This window comes from Vidua macroura, chromosome 20, assembly GCF_024509145.1.
Source record: "Vidua macroura isolate BioBank_ID:100142 chromosome 20, ASM2450914v1, whole genome shotgun sequence".
Lineage (NCBI taxonomy): Eukaryota > Metazoa > Chordata > Aves > Passeriformes > Viduidae > Vidua > Vidua macroura.
In genome coordinates, this window is record NC_071590.1 from 4,314,366 (window position 1) to 4,336,169 (window position 21,804).

Below are 21,804 nucleotides of genomic sequence, written 5' to 3' on the forward strand. Positions count from 1 at the left end.
GTGGTAGTGACTCCAGAGTCACTCCACTCTTGCCTGGGAGTGTTCCCTGTGACCTCTGCAGAGACTCTGACCACCCTGGTGAGCCTCGGGACCTCCTAAGGGAGCAGCACTCCCACCTTTGGTGGGGAAGCCATGCCTGACTGGGTGTTAATGCAGAGGGTGAGGGAATTCCACCCATTTTATCTTCCTCTCCTCCAAACCCTGACAGTGCCAGCCATCCCTAACCCCCATTTGGGTAAAACATTGAGGACAGGCCTGGGAGGCCCTGAGGTGCCCTCTGAGGTGGGCTGGAGGAGGGGATGACAGACCCTTTTACAGCTCTGCTTCCCCAAACTGTTTCCTGATGAAGCAGGTTCAAAGACTGCTCCTCATGAAATAATTATGGGACACTTCTGAAGCTGCCTGAAGGAGGACTCTGCCTAGCAAATGAAGCAATTTGCCTTTGAAAAGCCACTTTTCCCTTTGGGCTGAAGCCCCAGTGGCATCTGGCAGCATCTCAAAGTGATGGCACTGGTGGTGGGGAGGGTGATTGAGGCTGTTGTTTGAAGGCCTGAACTCCTCGGGATGGAGTAAAGGGGAGAGATAAGATAGAAAGCTGCAGAAGGGAAAAAAAGCCCCAAAACGAAACCAAGCTCTATCTGTGGAATAAGAGAACCATCCCAGAAATAGCAGCAACAGCAGCAGGACAGGTGGGGAGTCTCCTGGTCCTATTGGAGGTTGTGCTGGTCCCTGAGTGACAAGCAGTGGCCATGTCCCTGTTGTCCATGTTTCATCACCCCTTTCCTCTGCCTGGCATCCCCTGAAGTTCAGGCACATCAAGCTCCTGCCTCTGCAGGTCCCTTGGTAGAAGGAGTAGCACTGCTCAGGGCTGAACCTCCTGCAAGTGGGTTTGCACCCTCCTGCTGCTGCCCCAGCTGATGATAACTGCACCTTTCTCCTCCCAGAAATGCCCCTCACTGCAGAGCAGACCTAGAGGAAGTGGTGTTTGCTCCTTGCCTGTGACTGCTGGGATCAGGCACTGCTGTGAGCACTTGGCTGTGTGTCACTGGGATGGGATGTGAGCAGGCACTGAGCAACCTGCAAAGGTACAGGGTGGTTGAATAATGAAGTGCTTCCACAAGCTGCAGCTTCTGGAGGGCAAGATGAGCCAATTCAGCCTGAATTGGCTGCCCTGTGTGTTTGTACCTTCAGAAGATCCCACACCCCAGTGCTTTGGGGAGGGGATCTGCTCAGATTTTTTGGGAGGTGTAAGAAATCCCCATGCAATTAATGGGGACAGAGCTCTCCTACTCTAGATAAAAGCAGATCTTTCTCCTGTTTGCAGAACAGGGCAGAGCAGGATCACAAAACCACTTCTCCCCAACCTCCTAATCAGACACACAAACTCATGTGCTCTGCAAACCTCAGCTCACACCAGCAAATCCTCTTCAGTGGCTCCTGCCAGGGAGTGTTTGGCTCTGACAAAGCTGTAGCTGTGCTGCTGATTGACACAGCAGAAATGGAGCAGCATGTTCTTACAGCATCTCCTTTGCTATCAGCAATTTAGTGGAAATATCACACCAAACACCCTCCCTTGGAGGTACAACAGGGCTCAAATCAACCAGGGCTGACGCCCAGAGCAGCAGCACTGTGGTTGATAAATTAGCACCCACTGTCTCCCTGTACAGAGCTGCCAGGAGGGGGGATATTTGTCTGAGCTGAAGAGATTAATATTTTCATTTTACATCCTCTGGTGTCCTTGTCATGGGTGAGGGAAGAGAAATGAGTGGAGATAAATTGATTTTGCAGGTATGGGAATGGATGTGTTTTTGTAGGTGATGAATAACAAATAAGCCCAGGCTGCTCTTCTCATTCATTCATGGTTTATTTCCTTTTCTTGCAGTGTTTGACCTCATGAGGAAAGGGTAAGTAGCCCTCCTGGGACCCCTTCTGTTGAAAATTTTGGTCTTCATCCTCAGGTTCCTATGTGAAATGGAGGTTTGATATGTCCAGTGGGGCAAACCCTGTCTGCAGGGGAGGCAAAACCCAGCTTTGCACTGCTACAGCCTGGAATGATGTGGTGAATAGAAATGGGTTGGGAGGACCTGTCCTGGTGCCAGACTGTGATGTGGAAAACAAATTCTATGACAATTCATCATTAGGTGGCTGGAAGAAAAGGTTTGAATAGGAATTTTCTGCTGGGTTCCAGCCACATTGTGGCTTCCTCTGATCCAAGGGGTTGCATCAAGGTTTACTTGCTACCTGCTGCCTTACTTTGCCCTCAGCACTAGCCTCTCATGGGAGGCTGTTCTGTTGGCACATTTCTTTTGCATAGTAGAAGAAAGGATAAGGTGGTAAGAGGTTCCTCACTGCTCTTTGCTACGCCTGCACTGATTCTGCAGCTCTGCAGTCCCAGTGAGGTCATCACTTCTGTGCCCAGGATGGAGGAGATTCCCAGAGGGGTTATTTTTCTCTCTGGCCCCATGAACAAGCTGCCAGCTCCAGTGAGTTGCTGGCAAGAGGCTCCCCAGTCTCCCTGGAGATGAGGCTGATGCCTGACCTGTAGGAGAGGGAGCTCCTGTAAACAGCTGAGGCTGGGGAACCTGTGGCTCATCCAAGTGCAGCCTGGCTGCCTCTGGCAGGAGGCAATTAGACTCCATTAGTGGCTCTGCCAGCCCTGCTCTCACATTACTTCTCCCTGGTTTCAACAGAAAAATGTTCATAAAAGAGGGAGAGAAGGCAGTGGCAGGAAAACACAAATGGGAGATGAGGGTCATCAATCAAATGGGCAGCCAGGGAGAAGAGGGAAATGCTGCAGGAAGGATTTGCTGCTGGGTGCTGAGGGGAACAGCCTCAGAGCCTGATTTTGGCAATGGGCTGTTCTCTGGCAGGGTTTGGCTTGCCAGGATGGTGTCCCAGGAGCACTCAGTCAAATCCAGCTCCAGTCAGTGGATGTATGTCCACATGCAAAGCCAAGCTGCTGAGCACAGGCAGGGTTAGCCCCCAGAGCAGTGAGGTCCTCAGCTCCAGTCATTCATCCAGGGGGGAGCAGCAGATGCTGACTAGCTCTTACAGCCTCTTTGCCCTCAGCTTTCAGCAGGCACAGGCAGAAGAGGGGCTTGTAGAGGAGACTGTGTATCCCTCAGCAGTGGCAGCATTCAAAGGAAAGGAGAGGAGAAGCTGACCAGGTAACCTTGGCTGTTCAGAGCTGAATGGCTGAGCTCTGGTGGTGGCTGAACCCTGAGCAGCTAAATTGGCTTTTAAAGCAGTTTAGCACAAAGCACAGAAAATATTCCCATTTAACATTTGAGCCAGTGGTTCATGTCTAGATTCTGCCTCGGTGGAGACCAGCTGCACAGTGACATTGTGTCAGGACTGAGCCCCAGCAGGCAGGACATCAGTGCACAGCAACAGGCACTGTCCTCACTGCTGACTGGGATCTCATGGCAGTGCTGGTGCTCACAGCCATGGGCAGCTTCAGCAGGAAGCCAAAGGCCAGGTCCAGCTTGGTTCTTCTCCCATTGGGACTGTCAGTGAGCTGTGTTTGTCTTATTTTGTGCAGACATCAGCAGTTAATCCTGACGCTGATGAGAGCTCTGTGGCTCATGCTGGCTCGGGGACTATGCAAAGCAACCCATCACTAGCCAAGCTCAGTAACCAAAGCATCACCACCTCCAGGAGGAATGGGCACACCTCCACCCTGTGTCACAGCACCCAGAGCCTTTGGGGAGCCTGGCCCTCAGTGCTGGGACGTGGTGATGGAGAGCAAACTCCTCCAGCAAGGGGTGTTCCTGCCCTTGTGCAGAGCACTGAGTGGCTGTCCCTGTCCCCAACAGGCCTGTCATGGAGGTGCCCAGTGAGCAGCCCTTCAGCGAGGAGCAGGCTCGGCTCTACTTCCGAGACATCGTCCTGGGCATCGAGTACTGTGAGTAGCCAGCACTGGCAGTGCCCTGCAGAGGGTCTGCTCAGCCCCCTGTGGGGGAAATACATGGACAGAAAATTCTCAAAGCCTGACAGGAGGCTCACACAGTGTGCATCTGTATGCAAACTATGAGATAAGAAATGCTGACTTAGGAGTGCCATGGAATAGGACAGACATGGTTGAGAGAGAGATGGAAATAAAAACAAGTTTCAAAGGATGGCCTTGCAAAAAAGACTGGATACTTTAGAGAAATTGAACTATGAAAGATGCATTGTAGTAATGCACAAGAGGTAATTTTAGTTGATTGGCTTTAAAGCATTTACAGCATGGTGTGGCTAAAGCTGATAGGCCAAGAAATACTTAACAGTGTATTGTAATTAGGAAATAGTTGGTTTCTAATTGTGATGGCATGAATTATAACATCTGTATTGTCTCACCCTTCACATGAGACTAAAAATAGAATAAAAAGTTTTTTAAATGCCTCTCAGTTGCCGCATCTCTGGGTCAGAAAAGGGTATTGTCCAACACCCCTGCTCAGCTGGGGAGGGGCATCTTGGCCCTGGGGGGCTGTTGGATGAGCCAGAGAGATCCCCTTGGATTGCCTGTGATGGGGCTGCTGTGGAGCTGGCCCCACTCAGCTTGGCTTTACCCAGGAAGTGTCACAGAACCCTTAGAAAGGACATTGCCTCTCTTTTTTTCTTCCATTTATTTCTTTTTGGAGACTGTCTTTGAAGGCAACAGCAGAGCCAGAAAATGGGTGTTTGCAGTGTCATGGATTCAGCCAGTCAGCTTCAGCTGGAACAAATCCCTGTCTCTGGCTTAGCAGGGCAAGCACTGGCCATGGCAGAGCTGGTGAGCAGCACAGGGAGGATGTCTGTCCTTGTGCACCCTCTGTGCAGAGCCCATCTGAGTGACTCCCTGTGTGTCTGTCCTTGTGCACCCTCTGTGCAGAGCCCATCTGAGTGACTCCCTGTGTGTCTGTCCTTGTCCCCCTGTGCAGAGCCCATCTGAGTGACTCCCTGTGTGTCTGTCCTTGTCCCCCTGTGCAGAGCCCATCTGAGTGACTCCCTGTGTGTCTGTCCTTGTGCACCCCCTGTGCAGAGCCCATCTGAGTGACTCCCTGTGTGTCTGTCCTTGTGCACCCCCTGTGCAGAGCCCATCTGAGTGACTCCCTGTGTGTCTGTCCTTGTGCACCCCCTGTGCAGAGCCCATCTGAGTGACTCCCTGTGTGTCTGTCCTTGTCCCCCTGTGCAGAGCCCATCTGAGTGACTCCCTGTGTGTCTGTCCTTGTCCCCCTGTGCAGAGCCCATCTGAGTGACTCCCTGTGTGTCTGTCCCTGTCCCCCTGTGCAGAGCCCATCTGAGTGTCTCCCTGTCACTCAGGGCTGTGGGGTGAGCAGAGCCCAGCACTGCTGTGCCCTCCCAGGGAGGTGGTGGATCAGGTGTGTTCCCAGCTCTGCCCAGACTCCAGGGCAGGGTTCCTCTTTGTAGCCTGCTTGATTATTGTCACTTTTCTAGGTGACATCTTGTCCCCATGTGTCTGAGGCCAGCTTCCCTGCTGAGTGCCTGTTCTGCAGAATACTGGGAGGCCACGAGAGGTCTGTGAATGACAGCAGGGATTCTTCTGGCCCCATTGTCATTGATGTGTCCCTGCTGGCACAAACCTGGCAGGGCTGAGCAAAGAGGGGTCCCTGAATTAAAGACACAAGGTGGAATGGTCTGTGTGCTGGCATCCTGAAAGCAGTTAGTGCTTCTGTACCTCAGCTGCTGGTGAGCTGAGCTTGGCTCTGGGCCTGTTGGATGCTGGTGTCCTCCTTGCAAACAGCCTCTGTGAGTTCAGTGCTCTCAGCTCTGGCTGCTTCCTCTGCACACTGACACACTGAAGAATTGCCCTGGTGAATTCACACTGGTGACTTTGGAGAGGAAGAGGCAGTACAGCTTTTGCAGAGGACATTCCCACCTTGCAGGTCTGATTGTTTCCCAGAGGAAATATGTAGATAAGGTGATCCTGTTATTACCTTGTGTATCAATTGCCAAACAGCTTTTGATTAGATCCATTAACAGTAGCTCACAGAGCAGCTCCTAAATCTCTTAGGCTGGATGTGCTCTTGTGGATTAATAACTAGACAATCAAGAAAGTTGGAATACAGCTTTCACAACTGAGAAAAGTCACCAGTACAGTTAAACAGGAGCCTATAATTTGGGTTGTTCAGTGTATTCCTAAATGACCAGAAAAAGGGTAGAAAATAATAAAAGAGATAGATGATTGGACTGAGTTATTTAGGATAGTTGTTAGAACTGACTGGGAAGACTGGCAGGAAAATGCCATGATAGCAAGTGATGGCATGATAAAATGACAGATAAAAATTCACGTTGCTGACTGCAGGGTAATGCATGAGGGAGAGAAACAACACTGAAAATACATACAATGTGATGGGCTCTAAATTATCTCTTCTCACTCAGGCTTTGTTCTGGATAGTTCTCTTGAAAATGCCAGCCCATTACTTAGTGGGATTCAACAAGGCTAATGAGATTTGGGGAATTATTTGGAATGAAAGAAAGAAGAAAGTAGAAAATGTTACTGTGCAGTTATTTGGATCTCTGAGAGCTCTTAGGTACAGACAAGGAGTATCCTGGATATTATGTGCAACTTGGCTCAGCCTGTCTTAGAAACAAGAGCTCCCTAGAACTGAGGCCCAAGAAGGATGATCAGGATGGTCCTGGAATATCTTATGTACACAGGTATGACCAAAGCTCTTAAGACTGGAAAATTGTCTTGGGAAGGGATGCTATGGCAGAGGCTTATAAAACCCTAAGTGTCAGGGAAGTGCTGGACAGGAAATGAATCTTTTCTGTCTCTAAAAACACAATACCTAATGGATAGCAAACAAAAGAATCAGGTAGCCAGTTTAAACCAAAAGGAATTACTCACTCTCAACCACTGAGAGAGACCAAGTCTCTGAGCATGATGGGCCTTGCTGAGGCAGAGGAACATGGTTTGAGGGTCTCAGTCCCTCTTCACATTTAAATGTAGCACCACCTCAGTTTTTGTCTAAAACCAGCAGGGAATAAAATCAGTGCTTGCAAATCTGACAGTCCAGAAGCTTCCAGGTGCTGCCAAAATTAGTCAGGTCACCCCAGAAAGTTGGTAGAAGTTAATATATGAATAGGAATCTCAAGACTGTCTTTGAGTAGAGCTTGAAGGATGAAGATGCAGCTTTTTGTGTTCCCATTAGCATTCAGATTGCAGCAGAGCCTGTGTGCCTCAGCTGGGAGATGCCAGCTCTGCTGTGCTGGATGCTGCTGCAGGAACAGTTCCTGCTCAGAGGAAACTTTGAATTTAGTACACAGAAAAAAAAAAAAAACACCAAAAAACCAAAAAATCAGCAAAGTGTGGGTAGTCTTAAGCAGAGAGAGTGAAATTCAACCATAAATTATAGGATGCCCAAGCACTCCCAGCAACAGGAACAATAGGATGCTTTGTTTTGGACTATTGAGTAACCACTTATTTAATTAGCAAATAAAAGTTTAAAATTGTGTTCTCTCTGAACTGCTGGGTAAATGCATGGCAATTATTATATAATTAAGAGGAAAAGTGCACCATTTGTGCATGTTGAAGGAAAAGTGTTGCCAGGCAATCCAGAGATTGCAAGGTAATTTTAATGTAAGCATCCATAAGTGTTGTGCAATTTGGGAGGCTCAATAACCATGCAGCTGCTTGAAGCTCAGTCATCACAGCAGCAAATGCATCATTGTTGGTTGGATTTTATCAGGTTAGAAGTTGCAAACTGGATTCCTGTTGGAGCCTGAGAGATGTTAATGGTGAGCAGGATGGGGAGCCAGGGTGGTGGGAGATGTGGGCTGACCTTTTGAACCACTGGTGGTGGCTGTGGCCACTGTGTGTCTGTGGGGACTGCACTCACTGGTTTTTCATGGAGCTTGCCTGGGCTGGAGCCCTCCTGCAGGAGGGCTGGCTGTGGGGGGAGGTTTGGAGGGAGGCAGTGGTCCAGGTGATGAGAGCTGGGTGGGAAGCCTGGCTTAGGCATGGTGGGAAGCAGGGACAGAGCCCTGGAGAGAGCCAGGAGCTCCCTGATCCAGACAAGGGCACAGAGCTGTCACCTCCTTTAGGCTGGGCTTAGTGTGTCAATACCAGGAGTGCACTTTGACACAAGCACAGTCCCAGCCTTGTCCACTAAGCAGTTCAAGGTGTGAGAGTCAGGGAGATCTGCCCATGCTAAGTCTCCCTTCCTCTGGCCCCTGCAGGGCTGGGAATACATTTGGAGTTTAGGCATGGTGATACCACTGATTCATGTGTTCTGGTTTAGTGGCCCTGTCCCAGCCCTGGGCTCAGGGCTGTGGGCTGTGTCAGGAGTTGTTCAAGCAAGCTGTAACTGGATTCCTGGTGACATGGGCCCTCCAGAGGAAAGTGGTTTTGCTCCCACTTTCAAGACTTCCCCACTGCTGCTGGCCCTGCACACCCCCTCAGGAGCTGGGGAGGAAGTCTGGCCTCTGTGTAAGTACCACCAGAGTGCTAATTCCAATGTGCTCAAGTGGCAGCATCCACACCACAGCTTCTGCCAGGAGCACAGGGCTCAGCTGAAATGGAGCACAGGGGGAAGCTGAGCTGTTCCAAAGGGCTGGGTAGTGCTGAGGGTGCAAAACTTTGGGCTTCAGCAACTTATTCAAGTGGCAGAGGCTTCATGGGTGCAGCAAGAGAGCAGCAAAGCAGTGGAGAGAGCTGACAACACCACTTTGGATGGGAAAGTTTGCTGGATTATTTGTGTCATTAACTAAAGCATGTGCTTAAGCATCTCTGTCAATTAGGGACATGTGCAATTGCCACCCTTTCCATTTGTAACTCCCATCTAGTAGTGCTTGGCTGGGTTATTTAAACTTCAGTCTCCCTTCTAGTAAGGCAAACTTTGCTTTCATGGAGATACTCAGCTGAAATATGTGTGCTGGATAGGAAATAGCCATCATGCTTCATCCAAAGGCATGTGCCAGGTAGGTATCCCAGTTTGATTTTAGGACTGGAATGTGAGAATCTTCATTGAGTAAGAGCCTGAGTAAGGAATAAGGAGGAGCAGACAAAAGGGCTGTCTAAGCAGGAGCCTGGCTGTGGCACTGGCCAGGAGCAGACAGTGCAGAGCACACCCAGTGTGGCCCAGGGGAAAACCCTGCTGCCTTGCACAGTGCAGATGAAGCACAGTGACTGTCCCTGCTGCTCTGGAGCTGCCAGCTCAGTATTCCAGGCACGAGAAGCTAAAACAGAGTCTGTCAGCCTGGCTGAAGAAGAAAAAACCTGATTTCCTGCATTCTCTGTAAATGCCTGCAGTTCTCCTGTGACTGTGTCTAAGGGGGGGCAGTTTTGATCTCCCCTCTGCAGAGGAAAGCTTGTCTCCTCTGAGCTGTGGGGTTGAAGGTAATGACATGCAGCTAAAGCCATTGGGAAATTAATTCCCTTTCCAGCAGCAGCTCTCTGCAGTGACCCAGGGCCCTGCATGCTGGGCCTGCAGCCTCAACAAAGGCTCTGGCTTTTCAAAGCTGGCTTTTCTGAGAGAATACTTACTCTACTTGGTTATCAATATATAGTTTCCATTATCTTAAAGGAAATTTAAGCAAATAAGCCATCACAGGCTTGTGTCTTCTGAAGAATATCTAGTGCAGGGTGGGTGCACTAAGGCATCAGTGGTGTAGATGGTTTGATCTGGTTTGGCTCTTGGCAGAGGTGAGTTCCTCAGGCTGGTGTGGGCCAGCAGAGCTGGGATACAAGTCTGTGGTGGAGCTGCTACATGCTCTACTGTGCTTGCCAGCAAGCTGCTTGCTCCTGTGTGGGAAGTGGGGACCTGCCTCTTCTTTGCTCCTGCCTCTTGCCTGTACAAGTTTGGAGCTCCTCAAACAGAGCAAGTTGAGATGAGAGCTACAGCTGCAAGGTTCTGGGTGTTATAAATGACACCATCAGGAGAAGAGAGGCTGGCTTGTGTTTTATCACATGCAGACAAGCTCTCCTTAGCTGATAACAACCAAACAAAAAACCCTTTCATGAGCAGCAAGTGTTGCTGATGCTGATCGATAAGGACTCTGTACAAGAGTGAGAGTAATTAGCTGATGGGAGAGATCAGAGAGATGTGCTGGAGCCTCTGAAGATCAGGCACTTTGATTTTTGTTGTTTGATGCAGTTCTGTGGCTGCTCGGGGTTGGAAGCAGCCCTGGCACAGCCTGTGCAGGTTGTTTTGTCCCTGCTGTGCCCTGCTCCCCTGGGGCACCGGGGCGTGGGTGCAGCCCTGGCAGGGAGCTCTGCAGTCCCCTGGGACTGGTGACAGGTGACAGGGCTGTGCTCAGCTGGGCTGGAGGAAGGTGCACAAAGACAGCCTCTGACAAGGGTACCTGTCCCTCTTCCCTGTTGCTTCCTGCTGGCAGCATCCACACCACAGCTTCTGCCAGCAGCAGGGTGCTCAGAAACGGAGCACAGGGGGAAGCTGAGCTGCTCCAAAGGGCTGGGTAGTGCTGAGGGTGCAAAACTTGGCCTTCAGCAACTTCTCCAAGTGGCAGAGAATGCCATGGTGCAGCAAGAGAGCAGCAAAACCACGGAGAGAGCTGACAACAGCACAGCTGGGATCCTCCCCTGCCCCTGCAGGGAGCTGGGCATGGGCTGGGGGAGTTCCCCTTGTCACCCCTGTCCTCCAGCCCTTCCTCAGCAGAGCCCTGTGGACCAGCAGCCATCTGTTTTGAGCTCTGCATGGTGGTGCAGCAGTTTCCTTGGGAGGGTGTTCAATCATTCCTTTGCTACAGGGGCAATGTGAGAGTAATACTAAGCAGGCTCTGCAGTAGCACCATATGGATTGCTTTTGTCCTTGAATGGGAATGGCATTCTGGTTTTAATCAAGCAGAATTTTCAGCACTGGCCTCAGTAAATAGCAGGATGTGTCAGTGCATTGCAAAGTTTCATATGTATAATTTCTAAATGAGCTTTTAGCAAGTTTGTGTTAACTTGCTGGATCTCCAAGATTTCCAGAGGGGAATGCAGTGAAAAGCACCTCTTCTAAAAGGACTAAGGAACAAGATATCTTTCTGCCACTTCTATCTGTGCTCCCTCTGGGTCTTCACTCCCTGTCAGTGGATTTGTTGGCAGACAGTTCCCAGGCATTTGGGAGTGAAAGGGAATGTCCTGGGATAGCCTGTGGGATCTGGAATGAGGAGTGTTTGTGAAATGGCTGTTTTGTGCCACCTGGGGCAGCTGAGGAACTGAGCAGAAAGGAATGATGTGCTCAGCAGGGCTTTGCTAAGGAGTAGGGAGGCAATGGCAGAACTGTGGAGACCCAGATGGGAGTGTACAGATAGGAACCAGCTGGCCCAGCAGCAGAGAGCTTCCCCCAAATTCTCCCTTTTCTCCAGCCCCATCTACTGGACCACAGCTGGCTGCTATTGCCAACTCGGTTCAAACACATGGTAGTGAAGAAACAACAAAAAAAAAAAACAACAAAACAAAAGGAAAAAAAAACCCAAAAAAACAAAACAAAACAAAAAAACAAACAACAACAACAAAAAAACAAAACCAAAAAACCCAAAACAAAAAAAAAACCCACAAAACAAACAAAAACCCTAAAAAGTCAGCTTTTCAGGAAGACCTTTAATTTTAGGCAGTTTTTTCTTTGAGCACCCAAGTACAGGGTTTTGCCAGCTGCACTAGGTGCAGCCTGCCTCCTAGAGCTCTGTCTGAAATCAAGAGGGACAGGGGAAGGATGCTCCTTTCCCAAGGATTGCTCACACCCTGAGAGCTCTGAATCCTCCTCTGAGGTTGTATCCCCACAGCATCAGCCTTCAGCATGCTGGTTTTAGGCAGTGGTGCTCCATGCCCAAGTTCAGGAGACAGACCAGACTTTTAGCATTATTTCATTGTTTCTGAGCACCCTGGAGCTCAGGTCTTGACTAAATCCAACTTTGGCTATTCCTGGTCAGGCTTTCTAACACAAGTTGTGATAAAATGTTGTACACAGGCACTCACCTGCCCTTGCCTGCTGTGTTCATGGGGTGGCTGTGAGGATTAACAAATAAGAATTTCTAACACATTTGAGATCTTTTCCTGGATGATGCTCTAGGAATCCATGGGATTGTTATCCAGATGCAAATAGCCCTGAAATAGTGTTACCTTTCCCCTGAATTGAAGAATGGATCTAATAAAACCAAATTTAACAGAGTGCTGCATAATCAGACTTTGTCCTGAGGGCTCTGTGATATCTTAGGCGGTTTCATTTTCATTATGAAGAAATCCCAATCCATGCCCTGCACAGGTCTGGCAGCACAGAAAGTGCAGGGTTGCTTGGAGCCCAGGGAAGTCGTTCTGGTGAGCTGCTGGCCCCTGCTTTAAGAGCAAAACCCTCTCCAGGTAAAAGCAACACGTGGAGCCATTTTGTCAGTTTGCCAAAGCAGCTTCAGCAAAGTGCTCTGCTTGGGCAGCTCAGCATTGATTTTACCTGGGGAGGGGTGCGGGCAACTGCATTTGCATGGGAGTGAGTGGTTTTCAGCTGTTGGTGTGGCCTTGTGCATGACCTGAAGGGCAGCACCAATGGGATGGTCCTTCCCAAGGCTTCCAGCATCCAGCAGCCACATCCCTGTGGCTGGGCTGGGTCTGAGGGCAATCTCTGCCTGCTTTGTGACTCTTCCTCTACTGCAGCAAGCAAAAACCCCAGAGCCTTGCACTTTGAGCAGGACACAGAGTAGCTGGAAGTTCTCTCAAAAGCGTGGATTCAGCTTAGGAGTCCCAGTGTGGTTGTGACAGCCTGGTCAGAGAGAGAAAGCCAGATACACTTTCCCAGGAATTGTTCTGGGGAGCTTGAGAAGGCATAAAAAGCTTACTTTATTACAATTTTCCAGTATTTATAACCAACATGTTCACCCAGAACGTGATTGGTTCTTAATAACACCTTGTCATGGACCAGGACCCCCCCACAAGGGGAGCAGGGGACAGCCACAGTCAGCCTAACACAATCACCAGCATAAATTAACCCTCTCATTTCACCATCCTGAAGCATTTGGGAGCAAGTTCCATCCTCTGTAGAGTCAAGAGCAGCAGGTAGGAAAGGCACTCTTGTTAGGATTAGTTCACTAGAAGCCAGGACCAGAAACAAAACACTTGTCCTGTCCTTGGAATTAAGGACACATTGTGACACAAATAGGAGTAGGGATGCCTCAGGCTCAGCAGAGAAGGAAAAGCAGTTTCAACATGTAAACAAAACCCCTAAATGTGCTTTAAACAAACATAACCAATATCAACCCAAGACATACCTGTTACCCATTAGGTTTCATTAGGAACCACCCTTTGGTAAACACCTTATGAGAAACAACTGTTTAAAACACCAGCTGCAAGATTGTTTTTAATTCTTTGTCTCAGTCTTCTCAAACTTCCCAGAACAATTCCTGGGAAAGTTTATCTGTCTTTCTCTCTCTGATCAGGCTGTCACAACATGGCCCAGTTGCCCATGAAGGGACCTAAGGGGAGGCCATGAATTGGTCTAAAAGAAGAATAATCCCCAGATCCTCATGGAGCACATTTAAGTCCAGCAATACAGATCATTATTTTGGTTATGTTTATTTAAAGCACATTTAGGGGTTTTATTTACATGTTGAAACTGCTTTTCCTTCTCTGCTGAGCCTGATGCATCCCTGCTCCTATTTGTGTCACAATGTGTCCTTAATTCCAAGGACAGGACAAGTGTTTTGTTTCTGGTCCTGGCTTCTAGTGAACTAATCCTAACAAGAGTGCCTTTCCTACCTGCTGCTCTTGACTCTACAGAGGCTGGAGCTTCCTCCCAAATGCTTCAGGATGGTGAAATGAGAGGGTTAATTTATGCTGGTGATTGTGTTAGGCTGACTGTGGCTGTCCCCTGCTCCCCTTGTCGCTTCTGTACAGTCATTAACATCTGGAAGGTGTCATTAGTGGCATTTATTTCCAAGATGCTTAGCTGTCCCTCTGGAGTTCTGCAAGGATAACACCATCCTTTCCTCTGTGTGCTGTGCTGGAGATGCAGATCCTGCTGCTTTAGCCAGCACCTTTCCCCCAAGGCAGCTCTGTCCCTGGCTCCTGTGGCAGTGATGTGTGTCACTGCAGGCATGTCCAGGCAGCCTGTGGCCAGTCCTGCTGAATTAACTGTCCCTGCCTTTCTCCCTGCAATGTCATCTGCAAGAGATCTGCCCTGGCAGCAGAAGTTGGTGGGTTGGGAAGTTTTTCCAAGCTCAGTTGTGTTGGGGTCCTGCAGTCTGCAGCTCCCAAACAAACCAGCTTTTGTCTTTTGCCTGCAGGCAGACTTGGGAAGGGTTTTGGGGGAATATTTTAGTCTGCCTTGTGCTGAGTTGTCCCAGTGGCAAGGCACAGCACAGCAGAGGATAAGCCTGTGCATTTTGAAGCCTGAAGCCAATTTTGGAAAGCTGTGCAGGGGAGGATGCCCACAGCAACTGGCAGGCTGGGGCTTCAAGTTACATTTCTTCAGAGCAGAACAGGGATTTCAGATTTCCTTCATCAGGTTAACAGCTCCACACCAAATCATTTCTTGGCAGATGTGAGCACTTGCTCTTTCAGCTTTTATGGCTGTGATGTTAATTTACACCAGCTGGTGCTCAGTCCCCTGTCCTTCTCCCTTCATGGATGGCTATTTGCTCTGCACAAGGCTGCATGGAAAAGGGGATTTGCAGATAGCAGAACTTTCAGCCAGCTGGCAGGAGACTTGGGTGACTGTCACTGACAGTGTGTGGGTGAGACACTGCTCCCAGTCACCTCCCCTCTGCATCTGTCCCCTTCCCATCCCAGCATTATTTTAAATGGATGCCAGGTGTTCAAAAGCACCTGGGATGTGACATTCCAGAGGCCAGGCTCACTCCTGAGCTCCTCAGCCCTGCAGGCTCTTGTGCTGAGGCTCTCCTCTGAGCACCTAAGGTCAGACTGTCAGAACTGTAATGTTCTCACCTGGAAACTCATTCATTGGCCAAAATTCATTGGCCAAGTGAGCCATTGGTTGATGGCTTTGATTTTTGCAAAAGATGTGTTTCTAATTTCTTTGTTCTTTGTTTCTGTGTTTCTGGGGACCAGAGCAGAGATGGGCACTGAGAAAACACATGGCAGCTGGAAAACTGCCCACAGTGTTCCTCAGCTTTCATTAGATGGTGCAGAGGCAGGGAATGTATTCTACAAAATACACAGTTATATGAGAGAAAATGCTTTGTGGTTTTATTTTGTTTGTGGTTTTTTACTTTCCTATAAGGAAGAAATAATAAAAAGCCTGGAGTACTTGCTTGCCTTAATTTTCACAGACCAAGCTCCAGGGATGTACTCACATGGTCCATATTTCTTTTGGGATTTTTTTAGAGGCCTTGGGAATCTTAACCCTGTGGCATCAGGCATGACAGCAGACACCTGCCTGAAAGGCAGCTCATCATCCCTTGAAGGAAAACTTCACTCCCCCCTCACCCTTATTTGCTCTCCCTATATTACCATAATGAAATGTCAGCTTGCCACCAGCTCTGCTGCTGAGCAGATGTTTCCTCCTAATTACTGTTGTTGCAGGGTTTGGGTGTTTATCCTGGCTGTCTAGGCAGGCTGTTAGCATTAACTGCCTCCCACCACAGCCTGGCCATGCAGTTGGTGCACATCTGGAAGAAGATGTAAGTACTGCTGCTCTCCAGCAAGTTTTTATCTGCTGGATCTCCAGAGCAGCTGTTTAATGTGCCAAGGACAGCATCCCCCAAAAGTGCTTTAAACTGAGGAGAGGGCCTTGCAGAAAAAATACCTGGAAGTGTGACTTCCCCTCCCCAAGCGTGGCCTGCTGGAAAGTTGACTTGAAAAGAGCAGAAAGTTAAATGAAGTTTGTTCATTCTTGGTCCTAAAGCACAAACTGGGATGCTCCATGGGGCAGCCTGCCTTTGTGCTGGTCAGGTTTGTAAAGCAGGAAAGGGTTAGACCAGCATTTTCCTCCACCCAATGTGTATTTCCTAGGAGATATGAAAAGTGCTCATGGAGGTATAAAAACAAACATGCTCTGTTGGCAAGAAGGAAATGTGAAAACAGTGGCTGGAGCCAGGGAAGGATGGAGGACAGGGGGTCCTGGTCCTCTGGGGAGGGCGAGATTAGAGGATTTCTTCCTCCTCCTTCACTAAAGTCTCTTAGATTTTCTACAGTTCTGCTTTGGGGTCATCTCATGTTCTGAAAGTTGGTGGATTTTTTTATTTTTCAAGTTCTCTGAGTTCCTGAGAAATCAGTCACTTCCATACAGCTCCCTGCTTCACTCAGTGGCCTGGAAATGTCTTTCAACTGCAATACTGCACAAGAGAGGTGGCTTTTGTTGTTGTTTTCAGTGCATCTCAGCCTCCAAGCTCTCTGCAAGGGTTTCTTTCATGTTGGATGTACAAGCTCTTCAGCTGGTGCCCACGGTTGGCCTCATGGAGTGAGACAGGGCTGGAGCCTCATGGAATGAAGGGCCAGGTTTGGCCACAGCTCTGGCTGCAGGAGTGGTGGGAATGGCTGGGAGCTTTGGGCCAGGGTGGGTTTTGGGGTGATGCAAAGCAAGCTGAGGTTGTTTCTCTATTTGTGGGCTCCACTGAGAAGCTTGGCTGAATAAAGAGTGCCCCTTTGGGGTGCTGGTGCTTGCTCCAAGCTTGGAGCTCCATTATTCCACCTTTTGACCTGGAAATGCCCACTAATTTCTGAGCTGCTGGCTGAACCTGGCACTCAGCTGCTTGTCACCTCTTTCATTCTACCTGTAGTTCTGCCCCTTCTGATGAGCTTCACAGAACTGCAGTTTCAAAATAAATAAACTAAAAGTGAACCTCTTCATTTGGGTCCCATAAACTATAATACAGCAGGTGGCCCCACCCATCAGCTGGTGTGATGAGGCCAAGCAAATCTGCAGGATTTGAGTGTTTTCCTTCTCCAGCAGCACTGGTTGTTCCCTCTGGCTGAGCTGTCCCTGCGTTTGTGTCTTTTCTTTGCATAATTCCTAGATGTATTTCTGAGAATTGTGTCCCAGTGAGGCACCAAAAAGGAATGGCTGTAGGAACCATTATATTCCATCTCCAGCAGCAGCTGGGAGTGTGGTGCCTGAGCTTGCACTTTTATTTTGCCCCTCCTGGAAAGGTTTCCCCTGGGTGTGTTGGCTGCCGTGGCCAATTTTGCTCCCTTTTTTGGGTGTTTTTCAGTGCACTACCAGAAGATCATCCACAGGGACATCAAGCCTTCCAACTTGCTCTTAGGAGATGATGGCCACGTCAAAATTGCTGATTTTGGTGTCAGCAATCAGTTTGAAGGGAATGATGCCCAGCTTTCCAGCACGGCAGGGACGCCAGCCTTCATGGCACCAGAGGCCATCTCACAGACTGGCAAAAGTTTCAGTGGAAAGGTAGGTCTCTGCTCACAGGGGCCTCCTGGGACCCCCAGGCATGGCACAAAGGGCAGTGCCACACCTGCATCCTGACTGTGGTACAACTTAGGGCTGTCAGTTAGTAAAACTGAAGCTCTAATTCCCTCCAGGCCAGGCAAAGCTCGCGTTGGTTGTTGTGTGCAGTGGGCAGACACTTTGCTGTGGATCCCTGCCTGGGCAGGAGCCTGCTAGAGCCCTTTCCCTTCCCCAGGGGGAAGGAGGAAGCCTTTGATTCTCTCCCAAAATAATCAAGAGGCACAGGGGGCTGCTGAGCACCAAGGTCATATCTTGATTTCCTGGAAGTGAGAGACACTGCCAAGGGTGGTGATGCAGACATGGGGATAGGGTCTAATAGGGATTTTTTTGTTTGGAAAACTTTTAAGGTTCAGCCCTGAATGGTGTCATTTCCTGTAGGAAGGGGCTGCTTGCTGGTCACAACAGGGCAAGGGAGCAATGCCTGGCTCAGCACAACCCTCATTCCTCCAGTGTGCAAGAGCTGCCCTTAGGAGCCCAACTTCAAAGTGACACAGAAAGTGTTAAATCCATACAAATAGTGTTATCTGAATTGGTGGTAAAATCCAGATTACTCACATCTTCTGCATTGCCTCTCCTTTACTCCCTGTTCTTGCTCTCTTTCAGGCCCTGGATGTGTGGGCCATGGGAATCACCCTGTACTGCTTTGTTTATGGGAAGGTAAGCTCCCTTACAGTGCTGGAGCCCTGCACTGCCCTGTCTGCCTGCCTTTTGACTCATTCCTTTCCAAATAAAGGCACATGTTAGAGGCAAAGACCTACCTTCTGTAAGCTCAAAACCCCCCTGCAGATCAGAAGGGGCTGAGGTTGTGATCCGTGGAAGGGATAATTTCCAGCACTGGGCCCTGAATGCAGAGCTACAAACCCAGAGCAGCATCAGCAGCATCACCAGGAGTTTGTGGGGAGTTTATTATCCACATTTCCTGTATTTAGAAATGAGCCAGAGCATGGATAGAGGCATAGGATTGATCCCAAACTGCTGCAGCACTTTGGGAACCAGAAAGCTCTGTCTGCCAAAGCTGAGTTAGGACTGATGGGGGTCCAGGTTGGCAGAGGCAGCTCTTCAGTGCTGCCTTCTGCTCACTCCATGTCCTGTCATGGCTTTTCCCTCCCCTGTGGCCAGATCCCCATGTCCCACCCGTGCTGTGCCAGGATGAGCAGCACAGCAGGTGTGAGCAGGAATGAACCTGAGCCTCTGACCTCTGCAGATCCCACCACGCAGGCACCAGGCATCCAGCTCTGGGTGAGAAGTGGCCAGGGGAGGTGACAGAGGCAGTTCATGGTCACCTGGCAGGCTGGATGAAGGAGGGTATTCCAGTCCAGTTATGTATTCCCTAGATGCCTCTGCTGTTCTTCTGAATTTATTTTTTAATGAGGAATGAATCAATTTATTGTGTGTGGGGAGATTTAATTTATTTCCATCTCTGTGTAAAATCCAGGGAGTGCAGAGGTTGTACTTGGTGTTACATGAATGACAAATGCCTGAGTGATGCCAGGATCTTGGACAACTGGAAAATCTCTTTCTTTGTTTTACAGTGCCCTTTTATAGATGAATATATTCTGGGTCTTCATAATAGGATCAAGACCAAGCCTGTGGAGTTCCCAGAAGAGTGAGTAAACTTAGCTGCTGTAGAATAAAGCTCAGTTTTCAGCATTATCCTCTGTGTGGCACAGTGGTCACCACAGGGGCATGGGCATGAGTGGTGAGGTGCTCTGTGTTCTCCTGGGCCCTTCACGTGGGTTTTGTGCAGGTGTTGAGGTGTTCAAAGTGCTTCTGCTCTTCCTCTGTCCTTGTTGTGCAGACAGGGACTAAAGGAAATGGCTCTTTGGAAGTGAAGGGATTCCAGGATCGAGGAAGTTCTGCCCCACCTACTTGACTCTGGAGATGCTGGATGCATGGTTTGGTTGGGCCTTTCTGTCTCCCCATGCAGCAGCCACCAGAATGATTTAATGTAGTCATTTTCAAAAGCAATGTTGTGATAAACCTTGGTCTTGGTCTAAGAAAAAACACATCCCTCTCCTGTGGACTTCCCTTGGAGCTTAGGGGAACTGTCTGATGGAAGGAAGCTTGGCCTGAGATGTGCAACCACAGCTCAGCAAATCCCACTCCTCCAACACACCCCAGGAAAACATAGGTTTGTCTTTTGCACTGGCAGAGAGGAAAAAAAACTGGCAGTTATTAAAAAAACAGGAATTAATTCACCTGTGACCTATTGAGGGTCTGCTCCCACCCTGCTTTGGTCAGGGAAGGAAACCCCCGTGGGGCACAGTGGCAATGCTGGGGTGCTCACGTGGGACAGCTGTGGTCACAGCGTGTCCTCTGCAGAGCAGGGGACAAGCCAAGGCCACTCAGGTGGCATTTGAGCAGTGGAGGCTCAGTACTGAGCTGATGAGTGCTTGTGGTCAGAGTCTGGCAGGAGGGGGTGACACTCCCTGTGTGCTCAGGGATGCTGGCTCCATGGTCACCATTCCTGTAGCTTCAAGTGTTGGCCACTCCTCAGCATTTCTTCCAACTTCCTGTTGGTGAAGAATTTGTTTCCCCTGGTTCCTGACAGACGAATTAGCCAGAGCTGGACTCTTCGTTTTCCTTCCCAAATCCACACAGTAGTCAGGCAAAAAATTCTTGACCTAATTGCTCATTCCAATAAAAATTTGTAGATAAAATTACTTGATTTGGAGCAAGCACAAATTAAAACTCTAATGAGAGGCATGTGTGTGGTATTAGAGGGGAAGGGAGGGATGTTGTCAGGCAGCCTGTGGTATGTGCATCTATCCAACATCTCTGGCAAGGAAAGACTTCTGTGAGATGTTCACTGAATTTTCACATTACAGTAAAGGGCTGGGCCTCTACCTTGGCAATCCCAGACTTCTTTCTGATTCCACAGAAAGGGATGGATACTCAGGGTGCCCTCTTTTAGACACTTGGGCTGCATTAATTACCCTGCACTGACAGGAGCCAGAGCCACTGCAAACAGCTCAGCCCCTCTGCCCAGCTGGAGCCTGCACAGCACCTGCAGCTCCAAGGCCCTGGGGCTCAGCCCTCTTATAGGGCACACACAGACCCCAGTGTGGGCAAGGAGCAATTCTGGCAGCCCCAGGTCACTGGGCTTGAGGCTTTAGGAGCACAAAGGTTGGTCATGCTCCATTGCTGTGTCCCCACCTGCAGCTGGAACAGGACTTTGTCTTGACAGCACTGCAGCCAAAAAAAAACCCAAACCTGTTTATGTTCCCCTGGCAGTTTTCTCCCTCGCTCAAGGCTGGCAAAACTCCCACCCCTCCCTCAGCCACCATGTATTTGGGTTAGCAGTCAGCTTACAAATGCCTGTTCCCATCTGCCTCTGCAGTAAGTTATTAACATTTAATGGGCTAACTGGGTTGTGCTGAGATCTTTTCCTTCATTCAGGCATTTCTTGCAGCCATAATTGGGCTGCATGATTTATGTGGCTTCCTCAGTGACCTGTTCTCCCAGTCTAAAAAAAGCTGCACCCCTGATTAGGTTGTTGGGGGAGCTGAGGGTTACTAGGTGTTGACAGCTGTCCAAACCACATCTATTTGTTAGAGGCAGCCACAGAGACATGGAATTCACTGGAGTGGATCCACCCTGACCTCCCACAGAATTAGCACCTCTCTATAGTGAGGAGTATTTTGGTTTCAATTTATTTCACCATGGCTACAAAAGACACATTCCTGTTTGCAGAGAGCCCATGGAAACTCATTGCCTGTTTCCTGACAACCTTTAGGACAGATGGATCTGACTGTACCGGTGTCACCATCTTGTCCCTTCCCTTAGAGACACCAGGATAAATATTTATGGCACTAGACTTCTCATTCATGGCACTGAGTCCTTGCCATGACACGAGGCAAATGAGCTTAGCTCACACCCTGAGGATCCTGGCATGACTAAAAAGCAAGCTGAAGTTTCTCTTCAAATGTGTCAGCAGAGCCAGCAGCTCTGCCTAGTCCCTCCTGTGAAGCCCAGGACAATGTTCCAGGACAATGACCTGCAGGCACCCTGTAAAGTGATCTGGGTGCTGGCAACCCTCCTGAATGGATGCTGAGCCCTGTGCTTGGCATCTTCCTGAGAGCTTTTACAGGACTATGGCTGTGAGACATCCCAGACAGCACAGGCTTTTCAAAGGAAAAATGCCACCAGGCACAGTGTTCACACTGTGCTGCAGACTGAGAGAAGGGAAACCAGAGACAGGGGGATGTGATCTGTTACCTGGCCATAACCCACCTGACACTTGGTGATCCTGTTGATGGGGCTTTTCCCTAGGACTTTAATCCTGTGTTGCAAAGAAATCAATCAGGTACACAGAAATGTTAAGTGATTTTATATTCTATTTATTGTATTTTAAGTAAAGCTGTTGACACTTTGGCACAGAACTGATTTAAAGTATTTCTTAAAATGCCATCTCACCTGCATCAGTGTGGTGTCTGGAAGGAATCTGTTTGTTCTGAGTTGC

The 21,804-nt window shown here is 49.2% G+C and overlaps 1 protein-coding gene across 1 annotated transcript in view; it reads left to right on the top strand.

Moving 5' to 3' along the window:
• The window catches only part of CAMKK1 (calcium/calmodulin dependent protein kinase kinase 1), a 96,731-nt gene that overhangs the window by 59,539 nt on the left and 15,388 nt on the right, over positions 1-21,804 (top strand). The window contains exons 8-12 of the mRNA XM_053995713.1: positions 1,883-1,904; positions 3,816-3,904; positions 17,086-17,285; positions 17,946-17,999; positions 18,875-18,948. Of these exons, the coding sequence (XP_053851688.1) occupies positions 1,883-1,904; positions 3,816-3,904; positions 17,086-17,285; positions 17,946-17,999; positions 18,875-18,948 (439 nt within the window). The remainder of the gene's footprint in view (positions 1-1,882; positions 1,905-3,815; positions 3,905-17,085; positions 17,286-17,945; positions 18,000-18,874; positions 18,949-21,804) is intronic.